The following is a 22,989-nucleotide window of genomic DNA, read 5'->3' as shown; positions in this document are numbered from 1 at the left end:
ATGTTCTGCTACCACCAATTTCTCTAGGTAACACAAATGGATACACCTCCTTGATGCGGGTTTCCACCGTCTGGCCAATAAGTGCTACTCCGCATTCACAGGTAATTCTGTAAGTGCCAGCCGTCCTGACCCACATAAGCTGGGGTTTGAGCTTCCATACAGGCTTGTGGACGTATTAGTCCAGCATTTCTTCAGGATCCCGGCAACCTTTCCAGAAACCTTGGAAATACAGAAGGCTGGCAGTAGCGATGGGTTCCTCCTCATTGTTAGGTTTCCTGGTTTTTCCCATCAACCCTCTTAAGGGCCCGATTGATTTCCTTCATTTGGTAGCCATACTGTAGGAATGCCATGTTTAATTGTCTTATTTTCCTGTGGAGACTCTCGGGATCAGAAATAGTTTTTGCATGGCTAATCAAAGTAGAAAGAATTGCTCTACGTTGGGAGGTGTGATGAAGACTGTTATTGTTGAGGTACAAGTCCATGTAAGTAGGCTTCCGATAGATAACAGTGGACCATATAATAGATGCAAATAGGAAAAGGCTAGCAAAGGAAAACTTATGGCTGTAGTGGTGAGAGCTGATAGAATTTAGAATGGGGAATAGGATAACAGAAGCATTCAGCACTGAAGACACAAAAACTTGCCATAAATACCAGAGAATCAAATCAGACAATCACTAGCAGCAGTGGGAATAAAAAGGGTCGTCATATCTGGTTGGCACCCAGTGACTAGGGCTGTTCCGCAGGGGTGGGTATTGGGTCTGCTACATTTTAATTTATATGTTAATTATCATGATGATGAAATTGATGACTTTGTGACCAAGTTTACAGATGATGCAAAGATAGTGGCAGGGTGAAGATGGTGTTGAAGGAAGCAGGGAGTCTACAGAAGTACGAAGACAGGTTGAATGAATGAGCAAAGAAGTGGCAGATGGAATACAGTGTAGAGAAGTATATGGTTATGCACTTTTGGTAGAAAGAATATAGGCATAGCCAATTGCAGGTTGCGTCAGTAAGGATGAAGGCAAATGCATTGTTTGAATTCATATTGAAAGGATAAAACTGAGGCATTGGTCAGAGACCACATTTGGAGTACTGTGAGCAGTTTTGGGCCTCACATCTAAGAAAGGATGTTCTGACATTGGAGAGGATCCAGAGATTTTCAAGAATGATCCTAGGTTTGAAACGGTTAATGTACAAGAAGTGTTTAATTACTTGTTGGAATTTAGAAGAATGGGGTGGGGGAGAGAAGAAAAAAAATTGTTAGATATTGTCTATAACGAAGGATCAAATATGCAACACCTTGTAAGGCTAGACCCGGGGTCACAATATCAGTATAAAGCCATTTAGGGCTGAGATGAGGATAAACTTTTTCCACAGAGGACAATGAATCCTTGAAATTCTCTGCTGTGGAAGGCTGCAGAGATCCAATCATTGAGTTCATTCAAAACAAGAGATTAATAGATTTCTGAGTATTAAGGGAATCAATGGTTATGGGACACCACAGGAAAATAACATGGAGCCAGAAAATGAACAGGAAGCAGGTTCAATGGAGAAATGCCGTATTAAGTTCAAGGGGCTGTAAAGTTCCTATTATTTAAATTTGTCTATTTCACATCTTTGACAGTTCTCTATTATTTTTACTCTAACATATTAATCACTGATTTCTCAACAAAACACAAGAAATTACATTTTGACCATGGCTTAATTTAATCTGACATTTAGACTTATCTTTTAAAAGACAAATTTTTGTTTTAACAAATACAATGTGGTAAAACGAAAACAAAAATCAATGACCACGGCAATATTTTGTCTATTTCTTATTTGACAAGTTAGGCACCAGGGCGACTGAACAAAACAGATTCCAAGATTAAATATTAAAAAAGGCCAAAAATAAGAAAAATAAACTGACCAATTTTGCAAATTGAATATTTCATGTTAATTATCCTCTTTAATTTTCAAAATCTGATAATAAAGTATCAATGAAATGCCCAAGTCTTTCCACCATGCATTATTTACATATTAAAATTAAAATTTATATGGGCAAATAAAAGCCCATAATTTTACTTAACAAGTTTGTTGTATGACACCTAAATTTTACATCTATACTAGAAGCAGATAGAGTGTTAGGGTAACAACAAAAAAGGGTTCTGTCAACTTCATAAATCACACCACTATAAAATCAAGGAAACTTTAATGTAAATTTTATCCATTTTAAATTCAACCTATGGCTTTCCACTTAACTGGGATTCTATGATATTGAACCAAAGCACAAAAAAATAGAAAACATAGCAAGAACTCAAAGAGCAAGTACTGTTAAAATAATAAAGACCATGCTGCCCTTGTTTAAAAAGTAAATAATGTTTTAAAAAAATAACTTTAATGACAATGAAATTTAAGTCACCAATATACTGCACAAGTTATGGACAGATTACCTATCAATTTCATCCTGCATCTCCTCCTGTTTCTCCAGCTCATCCAGCCTTGCCCACAATTCCTTCTCAGATAACACACTTGACTTGCAGTCCCTGTCACCATCACCAACCTCCAAATCTGCCACAAAAATCTCTTTGGGCTTGCAGTTTTCTTTTGGTGTATGTGCTATTCTCCGTTTTCCTGTAAGATTTAAGGAAGCTAATCAAAATTAGAATTTTCAAGTGTCAGGTATCCACTTAAAAATAATCTAAATGTTTCATTACCACTATAACAGACTAATTAGATACCATAAATGCTTCAATGATTTAAGGCTTTGACATTTTTAAGATACTGTTCTACGAAGAAAAAACATTGAAGAAAAAAGTGGTTATTTTCATATGCATTTATAATTTTAAATATTTTAGATAGATTGATAATAATGAATTCATCAATCAGGTAAATATATATTGCCAAGCTGTGAAAGAATCTAGGAAATAATTCAAAGTTACTTAAAATAATGTGCACAGTATACAGATAATGCTTTAAAAAAGCTAAAAATACACGTTTTGATCAGGTATTTTCATTATTCTCAATAGGAATTTGCAGAGTGGAAAAATGTTAATGCCATTACTGACTTTCATGCCTCATCATAACAGTTTTAGTACACAAAACTCATTTCTCTTTAAAACGATATATACAAGATAATATTACAGCGTGGATGTGAAACTTTGAATCTACGATCAAAAATAAAATGCATTGGGTGCATTCGTTCTGCTTTGTTCTGACACCACGTAGTAGGGTGGAGAAGGGAAGGGCAAAGTAAAGAGAAAGAAATTAATTTAGACTTGAACTCAGTTTTAGACTCTCCGTGGAAATAAAAAGCAGAAACAAATGCTAAATACCTTTAGAATTTAAATCTTTAGGTTCTAGATCTTCATTCTGAATTTCCTCATGTATTTCCACAACATCTTCCTTTTCCTAATCACAAAAGATTATATAATGAAAGTTATGTTTGATTTGTATACTCATTTTATCTGCAAATATTTGAGGAAAATGTTAATTATAGAGAAGATTAGTTGCTGTTTATTTTTATATTTCTCTTCACAGGTTCAAATCTACCCAAATACCTCTTCAGATAACATGATAAGATAGATTTTAAAGCTTCAGTTTGCAGAAGAGCTATGGTGCAATTAAATTGAAAATCTCCATGTTAATGCTGATAAAATACAAACTATTGTGGTGCATTACAAAAATATAGATGCAAGTAAACTGTTGCTCTTACACACAAAAATTAATACATATTGGGGGCTTCAGCTCACAGTCCAAAATAAAAATTGCAAAGCCAGAAAAAATAAATTCCCTCTGCCTCCAGCTATATTTGCCAATTTATATTTTAAGCAGTAACACCTATTTCTCTTTTTAGAAAGGATGTATATTAAAATGTATTAATATATAATTTTAAAAACTGGTAGAACTGATAGTAAAGAGTTATGAGAAATTTTAAGTGATACTAATAAACACTTAGAGATTGAGTGCCGAACTAAAGGAAAAGACAACATGGTTAACAGGATAAAAGCTTGCAAAAAACACAAAAGTTAGATTTCCAGATAGGTCTTCTATAATTTGTCCCAGAATCAAGTAAATTTAAAAAAGTGTTGAAATGAAAATTAATATTCATCTATGCCCCAAGAGCTGTATTTTATTGAAAGTTAAAATTTTTCTCATTTGTGAGAGAATTGGGCTGAACACAAGGAAACTAGAGCTATAAAAGGTCATCCTTAACACGACACTAATCTGTTAACTTGAGTTCAGAGCCAGTTCAGCCCTTGGCTTCAGATCTGTATCGCAGTACTCCAGATAAAAGATTTTTATTTTTTAATTATCTATAACTATTACTATGTTGAGGTCCTCCCAGGTTACAGCAGCGTTCCATCTTGTAAACTCTTCGTAAACAGAGGAGTTTGTAAGTTGGAAATGATCAAAAATGTGTGAGAGGTACTCACAGAAACAGTTTGAAGAGAGTGAGCAGGCACAGGATGAGTGGCAGCCAGCTGGCCTCACTGACTCATTGAGCGACTGACTAAGACTACTCCATGCTCCCATCTCTGCTTGACAGAGTTACTGTAGCTCAGGTTGGAGGGAGGAGGCACACAGAAACACAAGAAACCACTTGTTCCCATCCAGTAGAAAATACCTTCAGCAATCCCACACACAATGACTCCACAGACTCCAAAACACTTGCTCGAATGTATAGGCTGTCCATAATGCAATTCTATTATTCCATTAATTGGCAGCTCCGGGACACAATAATGAGATACGAATTCCTCAACATAATCTACACCTAGCACAATAGTGTTTCTTAAGTATATCTCAAAGATTCATATCAATTTCTATTTTTCTAAAATTTGAAAATTAATAACTGCTCAATGTTGGAGGAAAATAGTAACAAAGCAGTTAACACTATTGCCTCACAGACTCAGAAGCCTGGGCTTGACCCCAACTTTGGGTACTGCCAGTGGAAGGTTAACTGACTCATGCTAATTGTCCTTAGTTTAGGTGTGTTGCAGTAAAATCAGATACAGAACAGAGGAGGGAAAAACAGTTTTGCTAATAGGATGACCATTTGATCGCCCTTGCGGATGGGGTGACCAGGACTTGATTCCCCACGTAGATTATGGCTCATTATTTACAACATTAGATGAGCAAATAGTTTTGAAGAGGTACTGATAGTTTAATTTTACATGCATAATGCTTCTAGAATTCATCAAGCCTCATCACTCAGCCTGTGCACATGCAATGATGTTTCTTCGCCTTTCTAAACTACTAGATGTAATTTACTTCCACATTACAGAGCTGGCTATTGAACATCATTGTTTACATATAACATAAGCATTCGGCAGTCTCCCAAAATACAGAATAAATTTGGGTGAACAAAATATCAACATTTATTGTTAACAGAAACAGCCCACCCCTCAAAAAGAAACATCATAGAAATACCACCTACATTAACCAATTTATCCACATCAGTAAAATGAATCCTAGATTCAAAGTTGTTCATAATTTTATGAAGATCATCCAGTGCTTTTTGAACATCTGAAAAAGAATTGAATAATAAACATTAAATTTATGAGTAAAAGCAGTGATTTATTCCATCTATTGGAGGTTTCAAGCAGCAGACAGATGTCAATATATTATAAAGACAGGAGCTCTAAGGCTTTTCTATGTACTACTTGTCAATTTGCATAGAGCTTCAGAGAAGGACCAGCTCATTAATAAGATATTTCAGTCAAATCATCTAAGGCAGTATTAATGTTACAACCACAATACCATAAGACATAGGAGCAGAATTAGGCCATTCCATCATGGCTGATCCCAGATCCCACTCAACCCCATACACCTGCCTTCTCACCACAACCTTTGATGCCCTGACCGATCAGGAACTGATCAACTTCCCCTTTAAATATACCCATAGACTTGGCCTCCACTGCTGTCTGTGTTCAGTATTCCATAGATTCACCATTCTTTGGCTAAAAGAACATAATCCTCCTTACCTCTGTTCTAAAAGGTCATCCCTCAATTTTGAGGCTGTGCCCTCTTCTCAACCCCCTCACCATAGGAAACAGCCTCTCCACATCCACGTTATCTAGTCCTTTCAACATTCAGTAGGTTTCAATGAGATCCCCATGCATTCTTCTAAATTCCAGTGAGTTTGTGCCCAAAGCTGCCAAACACTCCTCATGTAACCCCTTCATTCCTGGAATCATCCTCGTGAACCTCCTGCAGATGCTCTCCAATGTCAGTACATCCTTTCTGATATAAGGGCCCAAAACTGTTGACAATACTCCATGTGGCCTGACTAGTGCTTATAAAGCTTCAGTATTATCTCGTTTTTATATTCTATTCCCCTTGAAATAAATGCCAACATTTCATTTTCCTTCTTTACCACAGACTCAACCTGTAAATTAACCTTCTGAGAATCTCACACTAGACTCCTTTTGCACTTCTGACGTTTGAATTTTCTTGGCATTTAGATAATAGTCCACATTATTATTCCTTTTATCAAAATGCATTATTATATATTTCCAAACAGCGTCTGCCACATTTTTTCCTCATTCTTCCAATATGTCTAAGCTGTGCTGCAATTGCATTCCTTCCTCAGCACTACACCACTCCACCTATCTTAGTATCATCCGCAAACTTTGCCACAAAGTTATCAATTCCACTATGTAAGTCACTGACAAATGATGGAAGAAGTAGTGGTCCCAATGCTGACCTCTGAGGAATACCACTAGTCACTGGCAGCCAACCAGTAAAGGCCCCCTTTATTCCCACTCACTGCCTTCTGCCTGCTAGTCATTCCTCTGTCCATGCCAGTGCACTTCCTGTGACATTGAATTTTATCTTGTTAAGCAGCCTCATGTGAAATGCCTTTCGAAAATTTAAGTAAATGAAATCCACTGCCTCTCCTTTGTTCACCCTGCTAGTTACTTCCTTGAAGAATTCTAACGGATTTCTCAGGCAAGATTTCCCTTTACAGAAACCATGCGGACTTTGACTTATTTTATCATTAGCTTTCAAGTACCCTGAAACCTCATCCTCAATAATGGAGTCCAAAACTTTCCCAACACTCTTAAAAGAGTGGAATGACATTAGCAATTTTCTACTCCTCCAGGACCACGCCAGATTCAAGCGATTCTTGAATAATCATAACCAACACATCTGTCATCTCTTCAACAACCTCTCTCAGGACTCAGAACATAGTCCATCTGGTCCAAGTGACTTATCAACCTTAAGTTTGCATTGCACTTTTTCCTTTGTAATAGCAATAGCACTCACTCCTGCTCCTTGACACTCATGGACCTCTGGCATATAGCTAGCAACTTCCGTAGTAAAGACTGAAGCAATGTACTTAAGTTCATCTGCCACTTCTTTGTCACCTATTGCTACCTCACCAGCAACAACCTGACCTCTATCCAACTAGCTCAGCACATTAACCTTCCATTCCTTTATTTTACTCTCTTTTACACATCAAACTATTTACATTCTACTTCTCTCTGGGTAAAGATGTTCATTCAGATATTCCCTAACAGGTTAATTTTACAAGCACATAACCCCGCTATGAAAGTGCAAATATCATTTTAACAACTACACACATCAAACCCTTTCATTATCTCAATTTTATTATGTCACCCCATGCCCCATCATTTTAAGAGAACAAAACCCCAAAGTGCTCAATACTTCCTAATGAGTATTGCCTCCATTCAAGCAAAATCCTGTAAAGTTTTTATGTACCTTTTTTATCAGTGTTAATGTGTCCTTTCTATCTTATGGAGTTTAAATGTATTCCGAAGATCCCGTGCACATTGAAGGTAAATTCTCCATTTCTCCAATGGTCAGTGGGGAAGGAGGTTATTCATCGCAGTGAGTCCAATTCCCCTCCTCTCTTCCTATAACCCTATAAATTCCATCTTTCAGAAACTTACCCAGATCACTTATGAATGTGACAATTTAATTTGTCTCCACTACACAGCTGACAGTGCATTCCAGGAACTAAACAACATGCTGAATAAAAAGTTTACCCTTAATTTAGTTTTGATTCTTTGTGAATTATCCTCACTCTATTGGCCTTTCTGCCAATAGGAATAGTTTCCCTAATTTACCCTTCACCTTCTATCAGATCCAGTGTAACCTCCCCTTTTCTAAAGAGAAGAACCCTGTTCAAGATATACATTAACGATTTGGAAAAGGGGGGGTACCAAGTGTACCATATCTTAGTTTGCTTGATGAGGCTAAATTGCACAGAAAAGCAAATTATGCAGAGGATGTAGAGACATATAGATAAGTTAAGTGAGTGGGTAAGGGCATGGCACATTAAGTACAACAATGGTAAATTTGAGGTCATCCACTTTGGAAGAAAAAATAGAAGATTAGTTAGTATTTAAATGTTGAACGATTGCAGCATGTTGTTGTGTAGAGGGACTAGGAACTGTGTGCATGAACTGCAAAAGGTTGGTTTGCAGATGTAACAGGCTATCAAGCAGGTAAATGAAATGTTGGTCTTTGTGGCTAGAGGGAGTGAATTTAACAGAGAGGTTATGGCACAACTCTACTGGAGAGGCTGCACCCAGAGTACCGTATACAGTTCTGGTCTTCAGGTTCATCAGATTGATTCTGTAGATGACAAGGTGAACCTACCTGGGACTATATTATTTGGAATTAAGAATGAGAGAGGATCTTATAGAAACATATACAATTATGAAAGGTTGAGGTAAGATAGAGATAGGAAAATTGTTTCCACTAGTAAGTGAGACCAGAGCTAAGGGACACAGCCTCAAGATTCAGAGAAATAGATATAACAGATGAGCAGAAACAGCTTTTCCTAAATCTGTGGAATTCTTTGCCCAGGGAAGTAGCTGAAGATAACTCATGAAATATATTTAAGACACAATTAGATAGATTTTTGCATAGTAGGGGAATTAAGGGATGTAGGGGAAGGCTGAACCAATCACATCATGGGTGATCTACATTTCTCTAATCATTTACTTTTTAAGAGAGTGATCTCTCGCAAGGCAGAAGGTCCTGATGGGAGTACCTGGTAAGGCTCTGAAAACCTATGCCAGCCAACTAATGAGAGTATTCAAGGACATTTTCAACCTGTCACTGCTATGGGCAGAAGTTTCCACTTGCTTTAAAAAGGCAACAATTATACCAGTGCCAAAGAAGAATAATGTGGGCTGCCTTAACGACTATTGCCCGGTAGCAGTCACATCGACAGTGATGAAATGCTTTAAAGAGGTTGGTTATGACTAGGCTGATCTCCAGCTTCAGCAAGGACCTGGACCCACTGCAATTTGCCTATCGTCACAATAGGTCAACGGCAGACGCAATCTTCATGGCTCTTCACATGGCTTTAGACAACCTAGACAACACAAACACCTACGTCAGTCTGTGCGGGTTGGTGATAACATATCCTCCTCGCTGACGATCAATACTGGCGCACCTCAGGGGTATGTGCTTAGCCCACTGCTTTACTCTCTGCATACACATGACTGTGTGGCTAGGCATAACTGAAACACCATCTACAAATTTGCTGACGATACAACCATTGGTGGTGACAAGGGAGCATACAGGAGAGAGATATGCCAACTAGTGGAATGGTGCCACAGCAACAACCTGGCACTCAATGTCACCAAGACTAAAGAGCTGATTGTGGACTTCAGGAAGAGTAAGTCGAGGGAACGTACCAATACTCATAGAAGGATCAGAAGTAGAGAGAGTGAGCAGGGTGTCAAGATCTCTGAGGATCTAACCTGATCCCAGAATACTGATGTAGTCATAAAGAAGGCAAGACAGCAGCTATACTTTATTAGGAGTTTGAAGCGATTTGGCAACAAATACACTCAAAAACTTCTATAGTTGTACCGTGGACAGCATTCTGACAGGCTGCTTCACTATCTGGTATGGAGGGGCTACTGCACAAGACCAAAAGAAGCTGCAGGAGATTGTAAATCTAGTCAGCTCCATCTTGGGTACTAACCTACAAAGTATCCAGGACATCTTTAGGAAGCGGTGTCTCAGAAAGGCAACATCCATTATTAAAGACCTCCAGCACCCAGGGCATGGACTTTTCTCACTGTTACCATCAGGTAGGAGATGCAGAAGCCTGAAGGCACACACCCAGCGATTCAGGAACAGTGTCTTCCCCTCTGCCATCCAATTTCTAAATGGACTTTGAAGCTTTGGACACTACCTCACTTTTTTTAAAATATACAGTATTTCTGTTTTTGCACATTTTCTAATAACCTATTTTGATTTACTGTTTATTTATTATGTTTTATTTTATTCGTTATTTTTTTCCCCTCTCTGCTAGATTATGTACTGCATTGAACTGCTATTGCTAAGTTAACAAATTTCAAGTCACATGCCGGTGATAATAAACCTGATTCCGATTCTGATATCCCCAAACTCAAATTAATAGAACTTACTATTACGGAATCTGTCCACAATTTAATCCTTTAAGCCTTGTTTTAACTTTGGCGAATTAACAATTACTACTATGAAATACAATATACCATTAAGCCAGGATAATCAAGGACACGACCCACCCAGCCAACACACTTTTTGTCCCTCTTCCCTCTGGGAGAAGGTTCAGGAGCATGAAGATACATATGGCCAGATTTGGGAACAGCTTCTTTCCAACTGTGATAAGACTGCTGAACAGGTCCTGACCCGGATCTGGGCCGTACCTTCCAAATATCTGGACCTGACTTGCACTATCTTACTTTCCCTTTTCTATTTTCTAATTATGATTTATAATTTAAATTTTTATTATATTTAATTCGATTTGTACTTCAGGGAGCGCGAAGCGCATAATCAAATATCACTGTGATGATTATATGCTCCAGTATCAATTGTTTGGTGACAATAAATTAACGTAAAGCCAAAAACTTGACACTTTAAGAAATAGTATTGTTTTCCTCAGTTGGATAACAGGCCGAGCTACATAGCTTAATTAATCAATCTAACTTGATAATTTCTTAAAAGGTATAGTACGCCTCCATTTCAAGACATCTCTTCCAAGATTTTATGCATCTTTTTAACTAAGATTTTTTGGTGTAATCATGCTACCTCCTTTGGTACCAGCTCAATCAAACAATAATCAAACTATTAAAAAAAGACAAACAAAAAAACTGAAGTTCATTTCTAGAGAGACAGAATTGAAATGCTGAGAGGTTACATATCAAAGTGTATAATCACTACATTACACCTGAGGCTCGTACAATCACTAGAAGATTTGACAATTATGACAACTTGGAAAAACCATACAAATAAAATGCAAAGCATAACAAATCTGAAGCAAAAACAAATGCTAGAAACACACTTCAGGTCAATAAGCATCTTGAAAACAAATGGCTGCTTAACTTCTGCATGAGTATATAAACTTCATCAGCATCATGATGAACTACTACATGCTTGAAACATTTACATTTCTGAACTATAAACAGGAAATACTGACAACACTCAGCATGTCAACCTGTACCAAGAAAGAGAAATATTTACAGTAGTACAAGGTAGTAGGTGATAGGTGAAGCTGAGAGAGGGGAGGGGTGAAGTAAAGAGCTGGGAAGTCGACTGGTGAAAGAGATAAAGGGCTGAGGAAGGGAGAATCTAATAGGCGAGGACAGAAGACCATGGAAGAAAGGGAAGGGGAAGAAGCACCAGAGGAGGTGATGGGCAGGTAAGGAGATAAGGAGGGGGGGGGGGTGGGAAAAAGAAATGGGAATGTGAAGGTGGGGGGGGGGGGTGCAATTACCATAAGTTCAAGAAATTGATTTTCATTCTGTCAGGTTAGAGGATACCCAGACAGAATACAAGGTATTGCTCCTCCAACCTGAATGTGGCTTCATCACGACAGCAGAGGAGGCCATGACCTGACGTGTTGGAATGGGGATGGGAAGTAGAATTAAAATGGGTGGCCACTAGGAGATCCTGCTTTTTCTGGCAGACAGAGTATAAGTGCTCAGCAAAGTGACATCAGGTCTCACCAATATACAGGAGTCGACACCAGGAGCACCGGATGAACAGACTCACAGTCTCACTTGGAAAGGCTTTTTGGGGCCCTGAATAGGAGTGAGGGAGGTGGTGTAGGGGCAGTTATGGCACTTGTTCCACTTGCAAAGGTAAGTACCAGGAGGGAGATCAGTGGGTGGGATAAATGCACAAGGGAGTCACATAGGGATTGAACCCCGCGGAAAGTGGAAAGTGGGGTGGGAGGGAAGGAAAGAGACCCTCAAGTATATCAGTGAGACCCATTGAAGATTGGGAGACTGCTTCACCAAGCAGCTACGCTCTGTCCGCCAGAACAAGTGGGATCTCTCAGTGGCCACCCATTTCAACGTTACTTCCCATTTCAACATGCCAGTCCATGGCCTCCTCCACTGCTACAATGAGGCCACACTTATGATGGAGGAACAACAAGTTGTATTCCATCTGGGTAGCCTTCAATCTGATGGCATGAACAATGATTTCTTGAACTTCTGGTAATTGACACACTCCCCCCTCCCCCCACCTTTACTAGTTCCATTTCTTTCTCTCACCTTATCTCCTTACCTGCCCCATCACCTTCTGGTGCTCCTCCTCTTTCCCTTTCTTCCATGGTCTTCTGCCCTCCCCCTTCCCCAGCCCTTTTTCTCTTTCACCTATCAACTTCCCAGCTCTCTACTTCACCCCCTTTCCCTCTCCGGGCTTCATCTATCACCTTGTACTTCCTCCTTCTCTCCACCCACCTTCTTGCTCTAATTTCTCATCCTTTTTACCAGTCCTGATGAAGGGTCTCAGCCCTTGATAGTGGGTAGCCTGGAATCGGTGATGCGTGTTGACTACCCATTATAGAGCCTCACTGTCCATCGCAGTGCAGTTTCCATACCATCTATTGATAGAGGATGCTTTCTACTGCGCACCTGTACAAGATCATGTGACTGATGCATATAGTCGAGCTCTTTCCACCCTCCTCAGAAAGTAGGTGACTTTTTTTTTGAATGTGTAGGACATGTTCTGAGATCAAGTGAGCTTGTGTAAGTTGTGCACTCCCAGAAGTGTTTTCTGACCGCTTAGGACAATGTTCATGACTACTTCTACAAGACACGTCCCACTATAGAAAGCACCTGCTTCACTCGTCATCACCATCTTCACTCACCTGCTAATGATCTAACTTTGGATGCATATTAATTTAACTCTCATAATTCACTTCATAATTTTTTCTTATTTACACACTTAATCGCTAAAGGTTCAAAGCAGCATACTCACTGATAAGGGAATCAATGATAAGTGTTAAAGGTAAGACTGAAGCATTTGTATCTACATTTAATGAAATACAGTTGCAAGAAAAAGTTTGTGAACCCTTTGCAATTACCTAGTTTTCTGCATTAATTGCTCATAAAATATGGTCTGATGTTCATCTAAGTCACAATAATAGACAAACACAATCTGCCTAAACTAATAAAACAGAAGCAATTGTACGTTTCATGTCTTTATTGAACACATTGTTTAATCATTCACAGTCCAGGCTAGAAAAACTATGTGAACCCTTGTATTTAATAATGAGTGGAACCTCCTTTAGCAGCAATATCCTGCAACAAAAGTTTCAAGTTCCTGGGTGTCAAGATCTCTGAGGATCTAACCTGGTCCCAACATATCAATGCAGTTATGAAGAAGGCAAGACAGCAGCTATGTTTCATTAGGAGTTTAAAGAGATTTAGCATTCAAAAACTTCTATAGATGTACCGTGGAGAGCATTCTGACAGGCTGCATCACTGTCTGGTATGGGGGGGTGGGGGTGGGGGGTAGGGCGGCTACTGCACAGGACCAAAAGAAGCTGCAGAGGGTTGTAAATTTAGTCAGCTCCATCTTGGGTACTAGCCTACAAAGTACCCAGGACATCTTCAAAGAGTGGCGTCTCAGAAAGGCAGAGTCCATTATTAAGAACCTCTAGAACCCAGAGCATGCCCCTTTCTCACTGTTACCATCGGGTAGGAGGTACAGAAGCCTGAAGGCACACACTCAACAATTCAGGACAGCTTCTTCCCCTATGTCATCTGATTCCTAAATTTCCATTGAACCCTTGGACACTACCTCACTTTTTAAAAAAAATAAAGTATTTGTTTTTTGCTTGATTTTAATCTATTCAATAAACTCATACTGTATAAAGTATATTGAATAAGATTTATTATTTATTCTTTTTTTCTTCTGTATTATGTTATTGCATTGAACTGCTGCTACTAAGTTAACAAATTTCACGTCACATGTCAGTGATAATAAACCCGATTCTGATTCTGCTTCTTGTAGCTGCTGATCAGACTTGCACAATGGCGAGTAGGCATTTTGGACCATTCCTCCATACAAAACTCTTTCAATTGATCAATATTTCTGGGATATTTTGCAATGAAGAGCCCTCTTCGAGTCATGCCATTGGGTTAAGATCTGGATTATAACTTGGCTATTTCAAAACATAGATTTTTCTTCATTTTAAACCATTCTATTGTTGATTTACTTATGTTGCGGACGATTCTCTTGTTGCACCATCCAACTTCTATTAAGCTTCAGGTAACAGACTGCCACCCTGACATTGTCCTTTAAAATGTCCTGATTCAATTTTCAATTCATTATTCCCTCAACAAATGCAAGCTGTCCAGGCCCTGATGCAGCAAAGCAGCCCCAAACCATGATGCTCCTTCCACCATACTTCACAATTGGGGTGAGGTTTTGGCATTGGTGTGCAGTGCCCTTTCTCCTTCAAACATAGCAGTGTGATTTTCTGTCAAAATGTTCAACTTCTGCCTCATGTGTCCACAGAACATTGTCTCAGAAGCGTTGTGGAATATCCAAGTGATCTTTTGCAAACTTGAGACATGCAGCAATGTTTTTTTTTAAGACAGTGCTTTCATCCGTGGTATCTTTACATGAACACTAGTTTTGTTCAGTGTTTTTCTTATAGTGCATACATGAACAGATACTTTAGCATGTTCTGGAGATTTCTGCAGGTTTTTTGCTTGGGTTCTTTTTCACCTCCTTCAGCATTGCAGATTGTGCTCTTGGTGTGATCTTTGCAAGATGCCCAGTCCTAGGAAGAGTAGCAACAGTACTGAGTTTCCTCCATTTGTAGACAATTTCTCTTTTTGTGGACTGATGAACACTCAGGTCTTTAGAAATGCTTTAGTAGCCTTTTGCAGCTTCATGCATCTCTACAATGCTTCTCCAGTCCTCTATAAGTTGTTTTGATTGAGGCATAGCAGGGCCACACCTTCAATCTCATCTCATTGACTGGAACACCTGACTCCAAATAGCTTCGGAGAAGGCATTACCCCAGAGGTTCACATACATTTTTGAACTTAGACTGTGATTATTTAAATGGTGTACTCAGTATAAAGGAGAAGTAGTACAATTGTTTGTGTTACTAGCTTAGCCAGATCGTGTTTGCTTATTATTGTGACTTAGATGAAGATCAAACCAAATTTTATGTAATTAATACAGAAAACCAGGTGATTTAGTGTTCACAAACTTGTTCTTGCAACTGTGTATCTCAGCATCCTCCTGAAGTTATTACACCTCCCACCCGCCAATCACAGAAGCAAGTCTTCAACAAATTTTATTCACTCCATGAGGCATCAAAAAATAGCTGAAAACATTGGGTAAAGCAAAGGTTACCAGACAGCATTGCAGTGGTGCTGAAGGTGTGTGTTCTAAAATTAACTATGCCTCTCGTCTGGGTGTTGTAGTACAGCTACAATATTGCCAACTAATAAATAACATTAAAATTTTCCTCCAGATTTTCTGTCCACAACAAATCAAATTTAGATCATTATTGCAACAATTAGATGCAGTGCTATCAAGCAGCACTTACTCTCCAATGTCCAGCTGCCAGAATGATTTGCCTCTACATCTCATCAGATCCATGGCTCAAGCATGCACCACAGATATGTTTCTGGACAAGAATGAGGCATGGACAGTGTTCAACCAGGTTTGGCATCAAGTTGCTCTGGTAAAACTAGTGTTGATGGATATCAAGAGGAAAACACTCCAACTGCTAGTTATCCCTTGCATAAGAATAAAATATTTGTGGTTGTTGATGGTCAATTATTCAATGTAGTATCCTGGAAGAAAACCACTTCAGCTATTCCTTATTTTCCTCCTTGCATGCTGCCTGACCTGTTGAGATTCTCTAGCGTTTTGTGTGGTTGCACATGTGATTCCAAACACAGCCCAAATTCAAGTAACCACATGCACTATTGGAAGCGATGCTGAGTTTCCCATTTTCAGAATCAGGTTTAATATCACTGGCATATGTCATAAAATATGTTGCTTTGTGACAGCAGTACAGTGCAATACATAATAAAAATAAATTACAATAAGAAACATATAAAATAATTAAAATAGTGCCAAAAAAGTGAGAGTGTACCTGGATTCATAGATGTTACTTGCCACATTAATCCTTTATCCCACTCTGAACCATCTCTGGCCTCGTACATTGTTAGGAATCTCAAAGCAAACTTGAAGAACAACATCTCACCGCTCTCTGGGAATGTTGCTGTCCTCTGGATCATAGCAAATTCTACAGATCCTGGTGACTCACTGTTTGCATGAGAGTGCCATTTTTGCTAATCCATCTGCAATTTTTAATGCTTTTCTCATACAATTAAAATATCATGATCTGCTGGATACAATCTATATCTCTGTACTTCTCAACTTTAACAAATCATTTATCTTCTCTGTCTCTAATTGCCTTTAGTTCACAGAACTTATGACTTTATGTTCACGTTCACTCTAACAGTGCCAGTTAATCAATCAATCAGACCACTTCACCAACAGCTTGTTGCTCTGACAACCCTGATCTCACCATACTCCTTTTGTCCTATCCATTCCTCCCATGTACTCTCTGCAACTGTTTTCTCTCTTCCCTAGTTCTGTCAAAGGGGATATAATCTAAAATATAAATGCAATTTCTCTTTCCATAGATGCTGCATCATCTGTTATGAGCTTCCAACATTTTTTAAGTTATATGATCTCAAGAAATAATTACTTCTTTTAAGTTCATAGGGGAGGAGTTAGAGGTCAGGCTTCCACTCTGCAGTCGAAAGCCGGTGATGTGAACATGGTATGAGGGCTATTGTAGTCTCTGCCTCCGCTCCACGTTCAAAGGCCAGCAATATGGGCATTGCTGTTCCAGTGTGCATCAGCAGGCCAACATTGTGGATGGGTGACGAAGGACATCCATGGATGTCAGGCAGTCCCAGGTCTGTGGGTTCTGGGATCAGATGTCTACGCAAGTATGTGCATGAGGGCAGATGAGATAACAAGCTTGGAGTTTGGGCTTCCATCATCAGCACGTCCGGAGGCCAATATCGAATATCAAAACACAAAGGTTGATAAGTAGTCTGAAAGTTGAAGTCTGTCATGGAGTTGGAGCACTCTGGGGGGGGGGGGGGGGGGGGGGAACTTGTTTTGTGTTCGACGTTATGTTACTCTTATTTTGTTTGATTGTGTTCTACAGTATGGTGGCATCAGAATGTGTGACAACAGTTGTGAACTGCACCCAGCACATGTAATGTGTGTTATCTGCATTTCACTGTACTCTGATAACGAAATCTGAATCTGAAAAGCAGAAAAGGTAAAGGTATGAGAACCACTGATAACATCCTTTGTGGCATTCTTTTACTTGTAGATGTGGAGGAGTTTTTCTATATTGTATTTATTCTTACAATGTAATAAGTATAGAGAGTGCGCAATGGAAGGTGCTGGGGGAAACTCGCAATGGGTTTATCAATATCACAATGGAATAAAATGTACTAAGGAAGCACAACAAAAGAAGTGACAGTATGCTTCTTTCTTCCTTTTACATGTTCTTCTTTCTTCTCTCCCTCCAATGCAATTATTCATCATTTAGTTGATGCTTCACAATTGTGAAGCTATACAGCAATAATAGACCACCACAAATCGAACAGATACGGTAATACTTCCACAGTAGTCCGGTCAGAAGCACTGCTTCAGCAATGTCAATGCTCCATCATTTTTCATATGGCATGTCTTTTGTGATAATGTGAATATGTCTACATTAGCACAGTAGACAATGCCAAGATGATGGGAACTTATCCGCGTGACATACTAACTGCTATCAAAAACATCTTAATGGGGAGGGAAATAAAACTCATTTGGTTGTAACACAGCTTGAAGTTGATATGAAACACTTATAAAACTACATGCACTAAGATGCAATAAATCGCACTGGCACCAGGGTCCTACTCTGCCTGTTGGCACTTTCCAACAAGGCAGAATGACAATCCTGTCAATACCCTTATGAACTCAGTCAGTACTATCTTGTATGCAAGTTGATGGCAAGCTGCTGCAAGGTATTGTAACTTTGTCATGCTCCAGCCAAGCAGTCTGATATTCAAAAGTTCAAGGTGGCTGTCATCTTGACAAAACAGAAGTGAACAATGCTGCTGAGATCCAACAATGGCAGTAGCAGGTGACAGATTTCAGTTCTTTTTGATGTGCAGACATCTTATCATCGTAACTGAAGTTCAGATTGTGCTGAAGCACAGTGACCTTGAGCTAAGAACAAGGATATAAGAGCACAAGGAAAAGAAAAAACAAGTAGGTACTCAGCCTACTGACAGCTGAATAGATCTCATGTTGAATGCAGCAAAATTGGCAACACCAGCCCATGAGAAAGTGGATCCACGGAAAAGACTCAGGTGCTTTTAGAAGGGAATGAGTAAAATTAACATGTTTGGAAAATCCAGCATCTGGAAGCATCATTTTGTTTTTTTTTAATAATTTGTACAAATTTTCAAAAAGCTTACATTAACCTGTCCAAACTTGACAATACATTCAAAAATGCCCCAAGCCAGAATTTTAAACAATGCCTAAATGAATTTTCTTGCCCATTTATCCTTCAACAGATAAACCTCTCTCAATGGCTTTCCTTGACAATGGATTTTTCTAACTTTTGCTGCATCTTTTTGAACTTGAGAGGGCAGGGAAGCCTCTGCAACACGGAACTGAACATGCTCCTGCATAGTTTGGAGTGCCAAATCATTAACATTTATGATAAGCAGGCACATGGACTTAACCACATTAAGTCATCAAGATTCAAAGAAATCAGTAAAGGAGATATGGGGAACAAGCAGAGAAGTGTATGAAATTAAGTGGATAAAGAGTTGGACCAGAAAAAAAACTTAATTGTAACAGCATGTCGTTAAGCCTTCAAATCTATTTTACCATTTAATAAAATCACAGTTCAACTGTTTTTCTCAGGTCAATACCATTGTCCCTCAATGTCAAAGATCTTTTGATTTCACTCCAAATGTTGTCTATTACTACCTTCTGGGTTGAAGAATTCTAAAGATATATAAAATTCTTCATGCAAAGATTATGCTTATTTGGTCTCCATACGAGACATTCTAAATTCTCCAGCATTTACTCTTTCAAGCCCCCTCAGAATTTTGTGTATTTCAAGGAAATTGCTACAGATTCTTTTATTCTTGGGAATATAGGTCTAGTCTATTTAATGCCCCTTAAAGGATAATCCCCTTACTCCTGGTATCACATTATAATCTTCTAATAAATTCCCTCTACAACACATGGTGACCTTGAGCTAAGGACAAGGTGTGGAATCACCAAAAGATCTTTTAAAGCTTGAATAAAAATGCTTTTATTTTGAAACAACAATCAAAATCATGCTCTATGGAAGTACTGACGATTTTTCCCTGGTTTATTTTATTGCAATAATCATTTTTATTTTGCAAGCAAATTCTAATAGGGAAATTCAAAGTTCCAACAAGTGTTTGTAATTCTACTGATTGTCCGTGTCCCAATAATGCCAACAAGGTCAAAGCTGGTATTTTCTGCTTCTTTCAATCCTACACTGTACCAATAGTTGTCAAACAGAAAAGATTGATTTAATTCATCTTTTCTGTCCAGATTAGTAGTATTTTATTGACACTTACCAAATATTTGATCTGTAATTTAAGAGGCAAGCTCAAATGCAACATAAACTCAGTGGCCACTCAGGTGTACCCCTGCTCGTTAATGCAAATATCTAATCAGCCACTCAATGCATAAAAGCAGGCAAAGTCAAGAGGTTCAGTTGATGTTCAGACCAAACATCAGATGGGAAAGAAATGTGATCTAAGTAACTCTGACCAAGTGTTGATGTCATACAAGATGGTTTAAGTATTTCAGAAACTGCTGATCTTCACACACAGTCTCCAGAGTTTACACAGAACAGTACAAAAAACATCCAGTGTAGCGGCAGATCTCTGAGCAAAATCACCTTGTTCCTGAGAGAGGTCAGAGGAGAATGTCCAGACAAGTTTAGGTGACAGTACCTTAAATAACCACACATTCCAATAGTGGTGTGCCAAAGAGCATCTCTGAACAAACAATACATTGAACTTTGAAGTGGTTGGGCTACAGCAGCAGAAGACCACAAACATACTCAGTGGCCACTTTATTAGGAACAGGAGGTATCTAATAAAAACCCACTGAGTGTATCAGAATGTATTAAAAATGTAAAGTTATTGAATGCATAAAACATAAATACTTTGCCTTTTATCATCACTAAAATTGACTTGAATCATGCTCAGCTTAGATCAGAATCTTAAAGCAGGTTTCTAAGCATACATGCAGGAGAATTTCACTGAGTTTGTTCTTCCTCGACTGGAAAATGCATGGATCTAGCAAATTCATGGAATTCCATATTCACCTGTGCCTTTGCAGTAGTCCCAAGTTTCCTGCCATTTGGGTTGATGTGGAATGTTCAACACCTAACCATATAAACATTCCCCATTGGCATTCCTTAGATCCTCCACATTTTCTGGCCAAGATAGATCTCCAAGCACACCCTACACTCTCTCAGTGTTAACAAGAAGACACGGCCACAATCATCATGAGAAAACATTGGAGATGTATTGGGCACGTGATGAGAAAAAAAAAGCCAACTCCATCATCTTGACATTGCACCCCTGAAGGGCTGAGGAAACACGGACCACCAAAGACAACTTGGCACTATACTGCAGAGGCAAAAATGAGGAATCTGAACTACACCTATGGCACAGTAGAGAAGATGGCAAGTACAGAGAGATGGAGGACGTTCATTATTGCCCTAAATACCTGCAGCGTAATAGGCAGTCAGTAAGTACTGGCATTCCTCTGCTTAATTTGACCTATCTGTTTTCAGTGACTTGCTGATGTAACATTTATTAGGCAACAATAACTATTGTCTCCTGCCCTTCTTTTAAAATCAGGTATAGAACATAGAATAGTAGAGCACATTACAGGCCCTTCGGCCCACAATGTTCTGCCGACCCTCAAACCCTGCCTCCCATATAACTATATATAGTATATAGCTATACTATTTTTGAAATTTAACAGAATCTTCCAAAATCTTATCTTTCTTCATGACCTCCAGGGTTTAAAAAGAACAGGCTTGAGTTTATGGTTTTGTTGGGGGGGGGGGAGGGTGTGATTGATAACAATTAGTCCAGCAGTCATGGAGCACACAGATCCCTTTTTTATAGAAGTGGTCCACAGCAGGGTTGATTGATAAGATTGTGGCCTAAGGTAGAAGTAAATTAGTTATTAACTTCAAACTTCATGCATTTTCTCTCAAAGAGTCAAACTGCACGTGCATGTAATGAGAGCATCTTGGACCTCCAGGTGGTCTGTAGCAGGGGTGATTGGTAAGTTCATGGCCAAAGGAGAAGGAGATGAGTTATACAGCTCTCGTTACATGCAAGTGCAGTTCAACTCTGAGTGACAATGCAGAAAGTTTGAAGTTAATAACTCATCTCCTTCTACCTTGGGCCAAGAACTTATCAATCATCCCATGCCGTGGACCACTTCTGGAGGTCCAAGACACCGACTTCTCTACAAGGAGATCCGTTTGCTCCACGACCGCTGGACTGTGTGTAAATGTAAGAAAAATAAATGTGCTAGGTTTTCTAAAACGGACTCCTTTTACATTAGGCCACGAACTTATCAATCACCCCGGTATATCTTTTTTTTTTGAAAATGCCTGGTTAAAATCAAATAGTTTGAGTTATTGAACTGTCTAACTTTGACCTTTGCAGACTCAGATTAAATGGCTTATCTTGGCAATTGCAATGTTATCAATCTGAAACTGTGAAAAAGCCTAATTGTTGCAATATTTAATGACAGAAAACACTTCTGAGCTTTTATTTACCTTATCATTATACTTGAACAGTGCAGTTCCAAGGGTGCTGCACTTTGACATTCTGATAGCAGATAAAATTACAACACTAGGTTTTTCCTTACCATTTGTTTTGAAATCTTTTTTCATTATGGAATTTGTTATTTTTTCTATTACATAGGGTAGCATAGCAGGTTTCACAACATTTTACAGTGCCAGTGATCAGAGTATCATTACCGTGGCTGTCTGTAAGAAGTTCTTATGTTCTCCCCATGATCAAGTATGCTTCCTCTGGGTACCCACCCCAGTTTCCACCCACATTCCAAGCATGTATGGTTAGTGTTAGTAACTTGTGGTCATGCTATGTGCACTGGAAGCCCGGCAATACTTGTGGACTGCTCCAAGCACATCCTTGGGCTATATTGGTCACTGATCCAAACCATGTATTTTGATGTACATTTCCGTATGGCAAATAAAGCTAGTCTCTTATCTCTTACAACATAAACAAATGTGAGTTATACACAACAGAAATAAGATTTCTGCCCCTGAATCGTGCTGACAATCATACATCTCTTTACACAAATACATTAATCCTATTTTCTAAATTTTTCCCACATCTCCATTAATACACCACCTTCCCATGCCCTCCCTCCCCCCTCACCCCAATCATTGACATATCAAAAGTAGCTTACAGTGGCCAATTAACATGTCAAACTGCATGCCTTGGGGCACACCACGACAGTACATTTTGACCCAAGTAAGTGGAAGCCCCAATTAGCCAAAGTCTCATGGAAATAGTTAAAAAAAGTACAAAAAAAGACAAACTGCCACTTAGGTGAGTAACCTAAGGTGCACTTACGTTCATTTAA

The 22,989-nt window shown here is 38.9% G+C and overlaps 1 protein-coding gene across 1 annotated transcript in view; it reads right to left on the bottom strand.

Annotated features, from left to right (window-relative positions):
• uri1 (URI1 prefoldin like chaperone) overlaps positions 1-22,989 on the bottom strand; it is a 63,281-nt gene that overhangs the window by 21,240 nt on the left and 19,052 nt on the right. Inside the window, exons 5-7 of the mRNA XM_059992965.1 lie at positions 5,417-5,505; positions 3,315-3,390; positions 2,433-2,613 (exon numbers count right to left, since the gene is read on the bottom strand). Coding sequence (XP_059848948.1) covers positions 2,433-2,613; positions 3,315-3,390; positions 5,417-5,505 — 346 coding nt within the window. The remainder of the gene's footprint in view (positions 1-2,432; positions 2,614-3,314; positions 3,391-5,416; positions 5,506-22,989) is intronic.

The sequence above is a fragment of the Hypanus sabinus genome, chromosome 17, assembly GCF_030144855.1.
Source record: "Hypanus sabinus isolate sHypSab1 chromosome 17, sHypSab1.hap1, whole genome shotgun sequence".
Lineage (NCBI taxonomy): Eukaryota > Metazoa > Chordata > Chondrichthyes > Myliobatiformes > Dasyatidae > Hypanus > Hypanus sabinus.
Note: the sequence above shows the minus strand (reverse complement) of the source record. Positions and strands in the feature narration are given on the sequence as shown.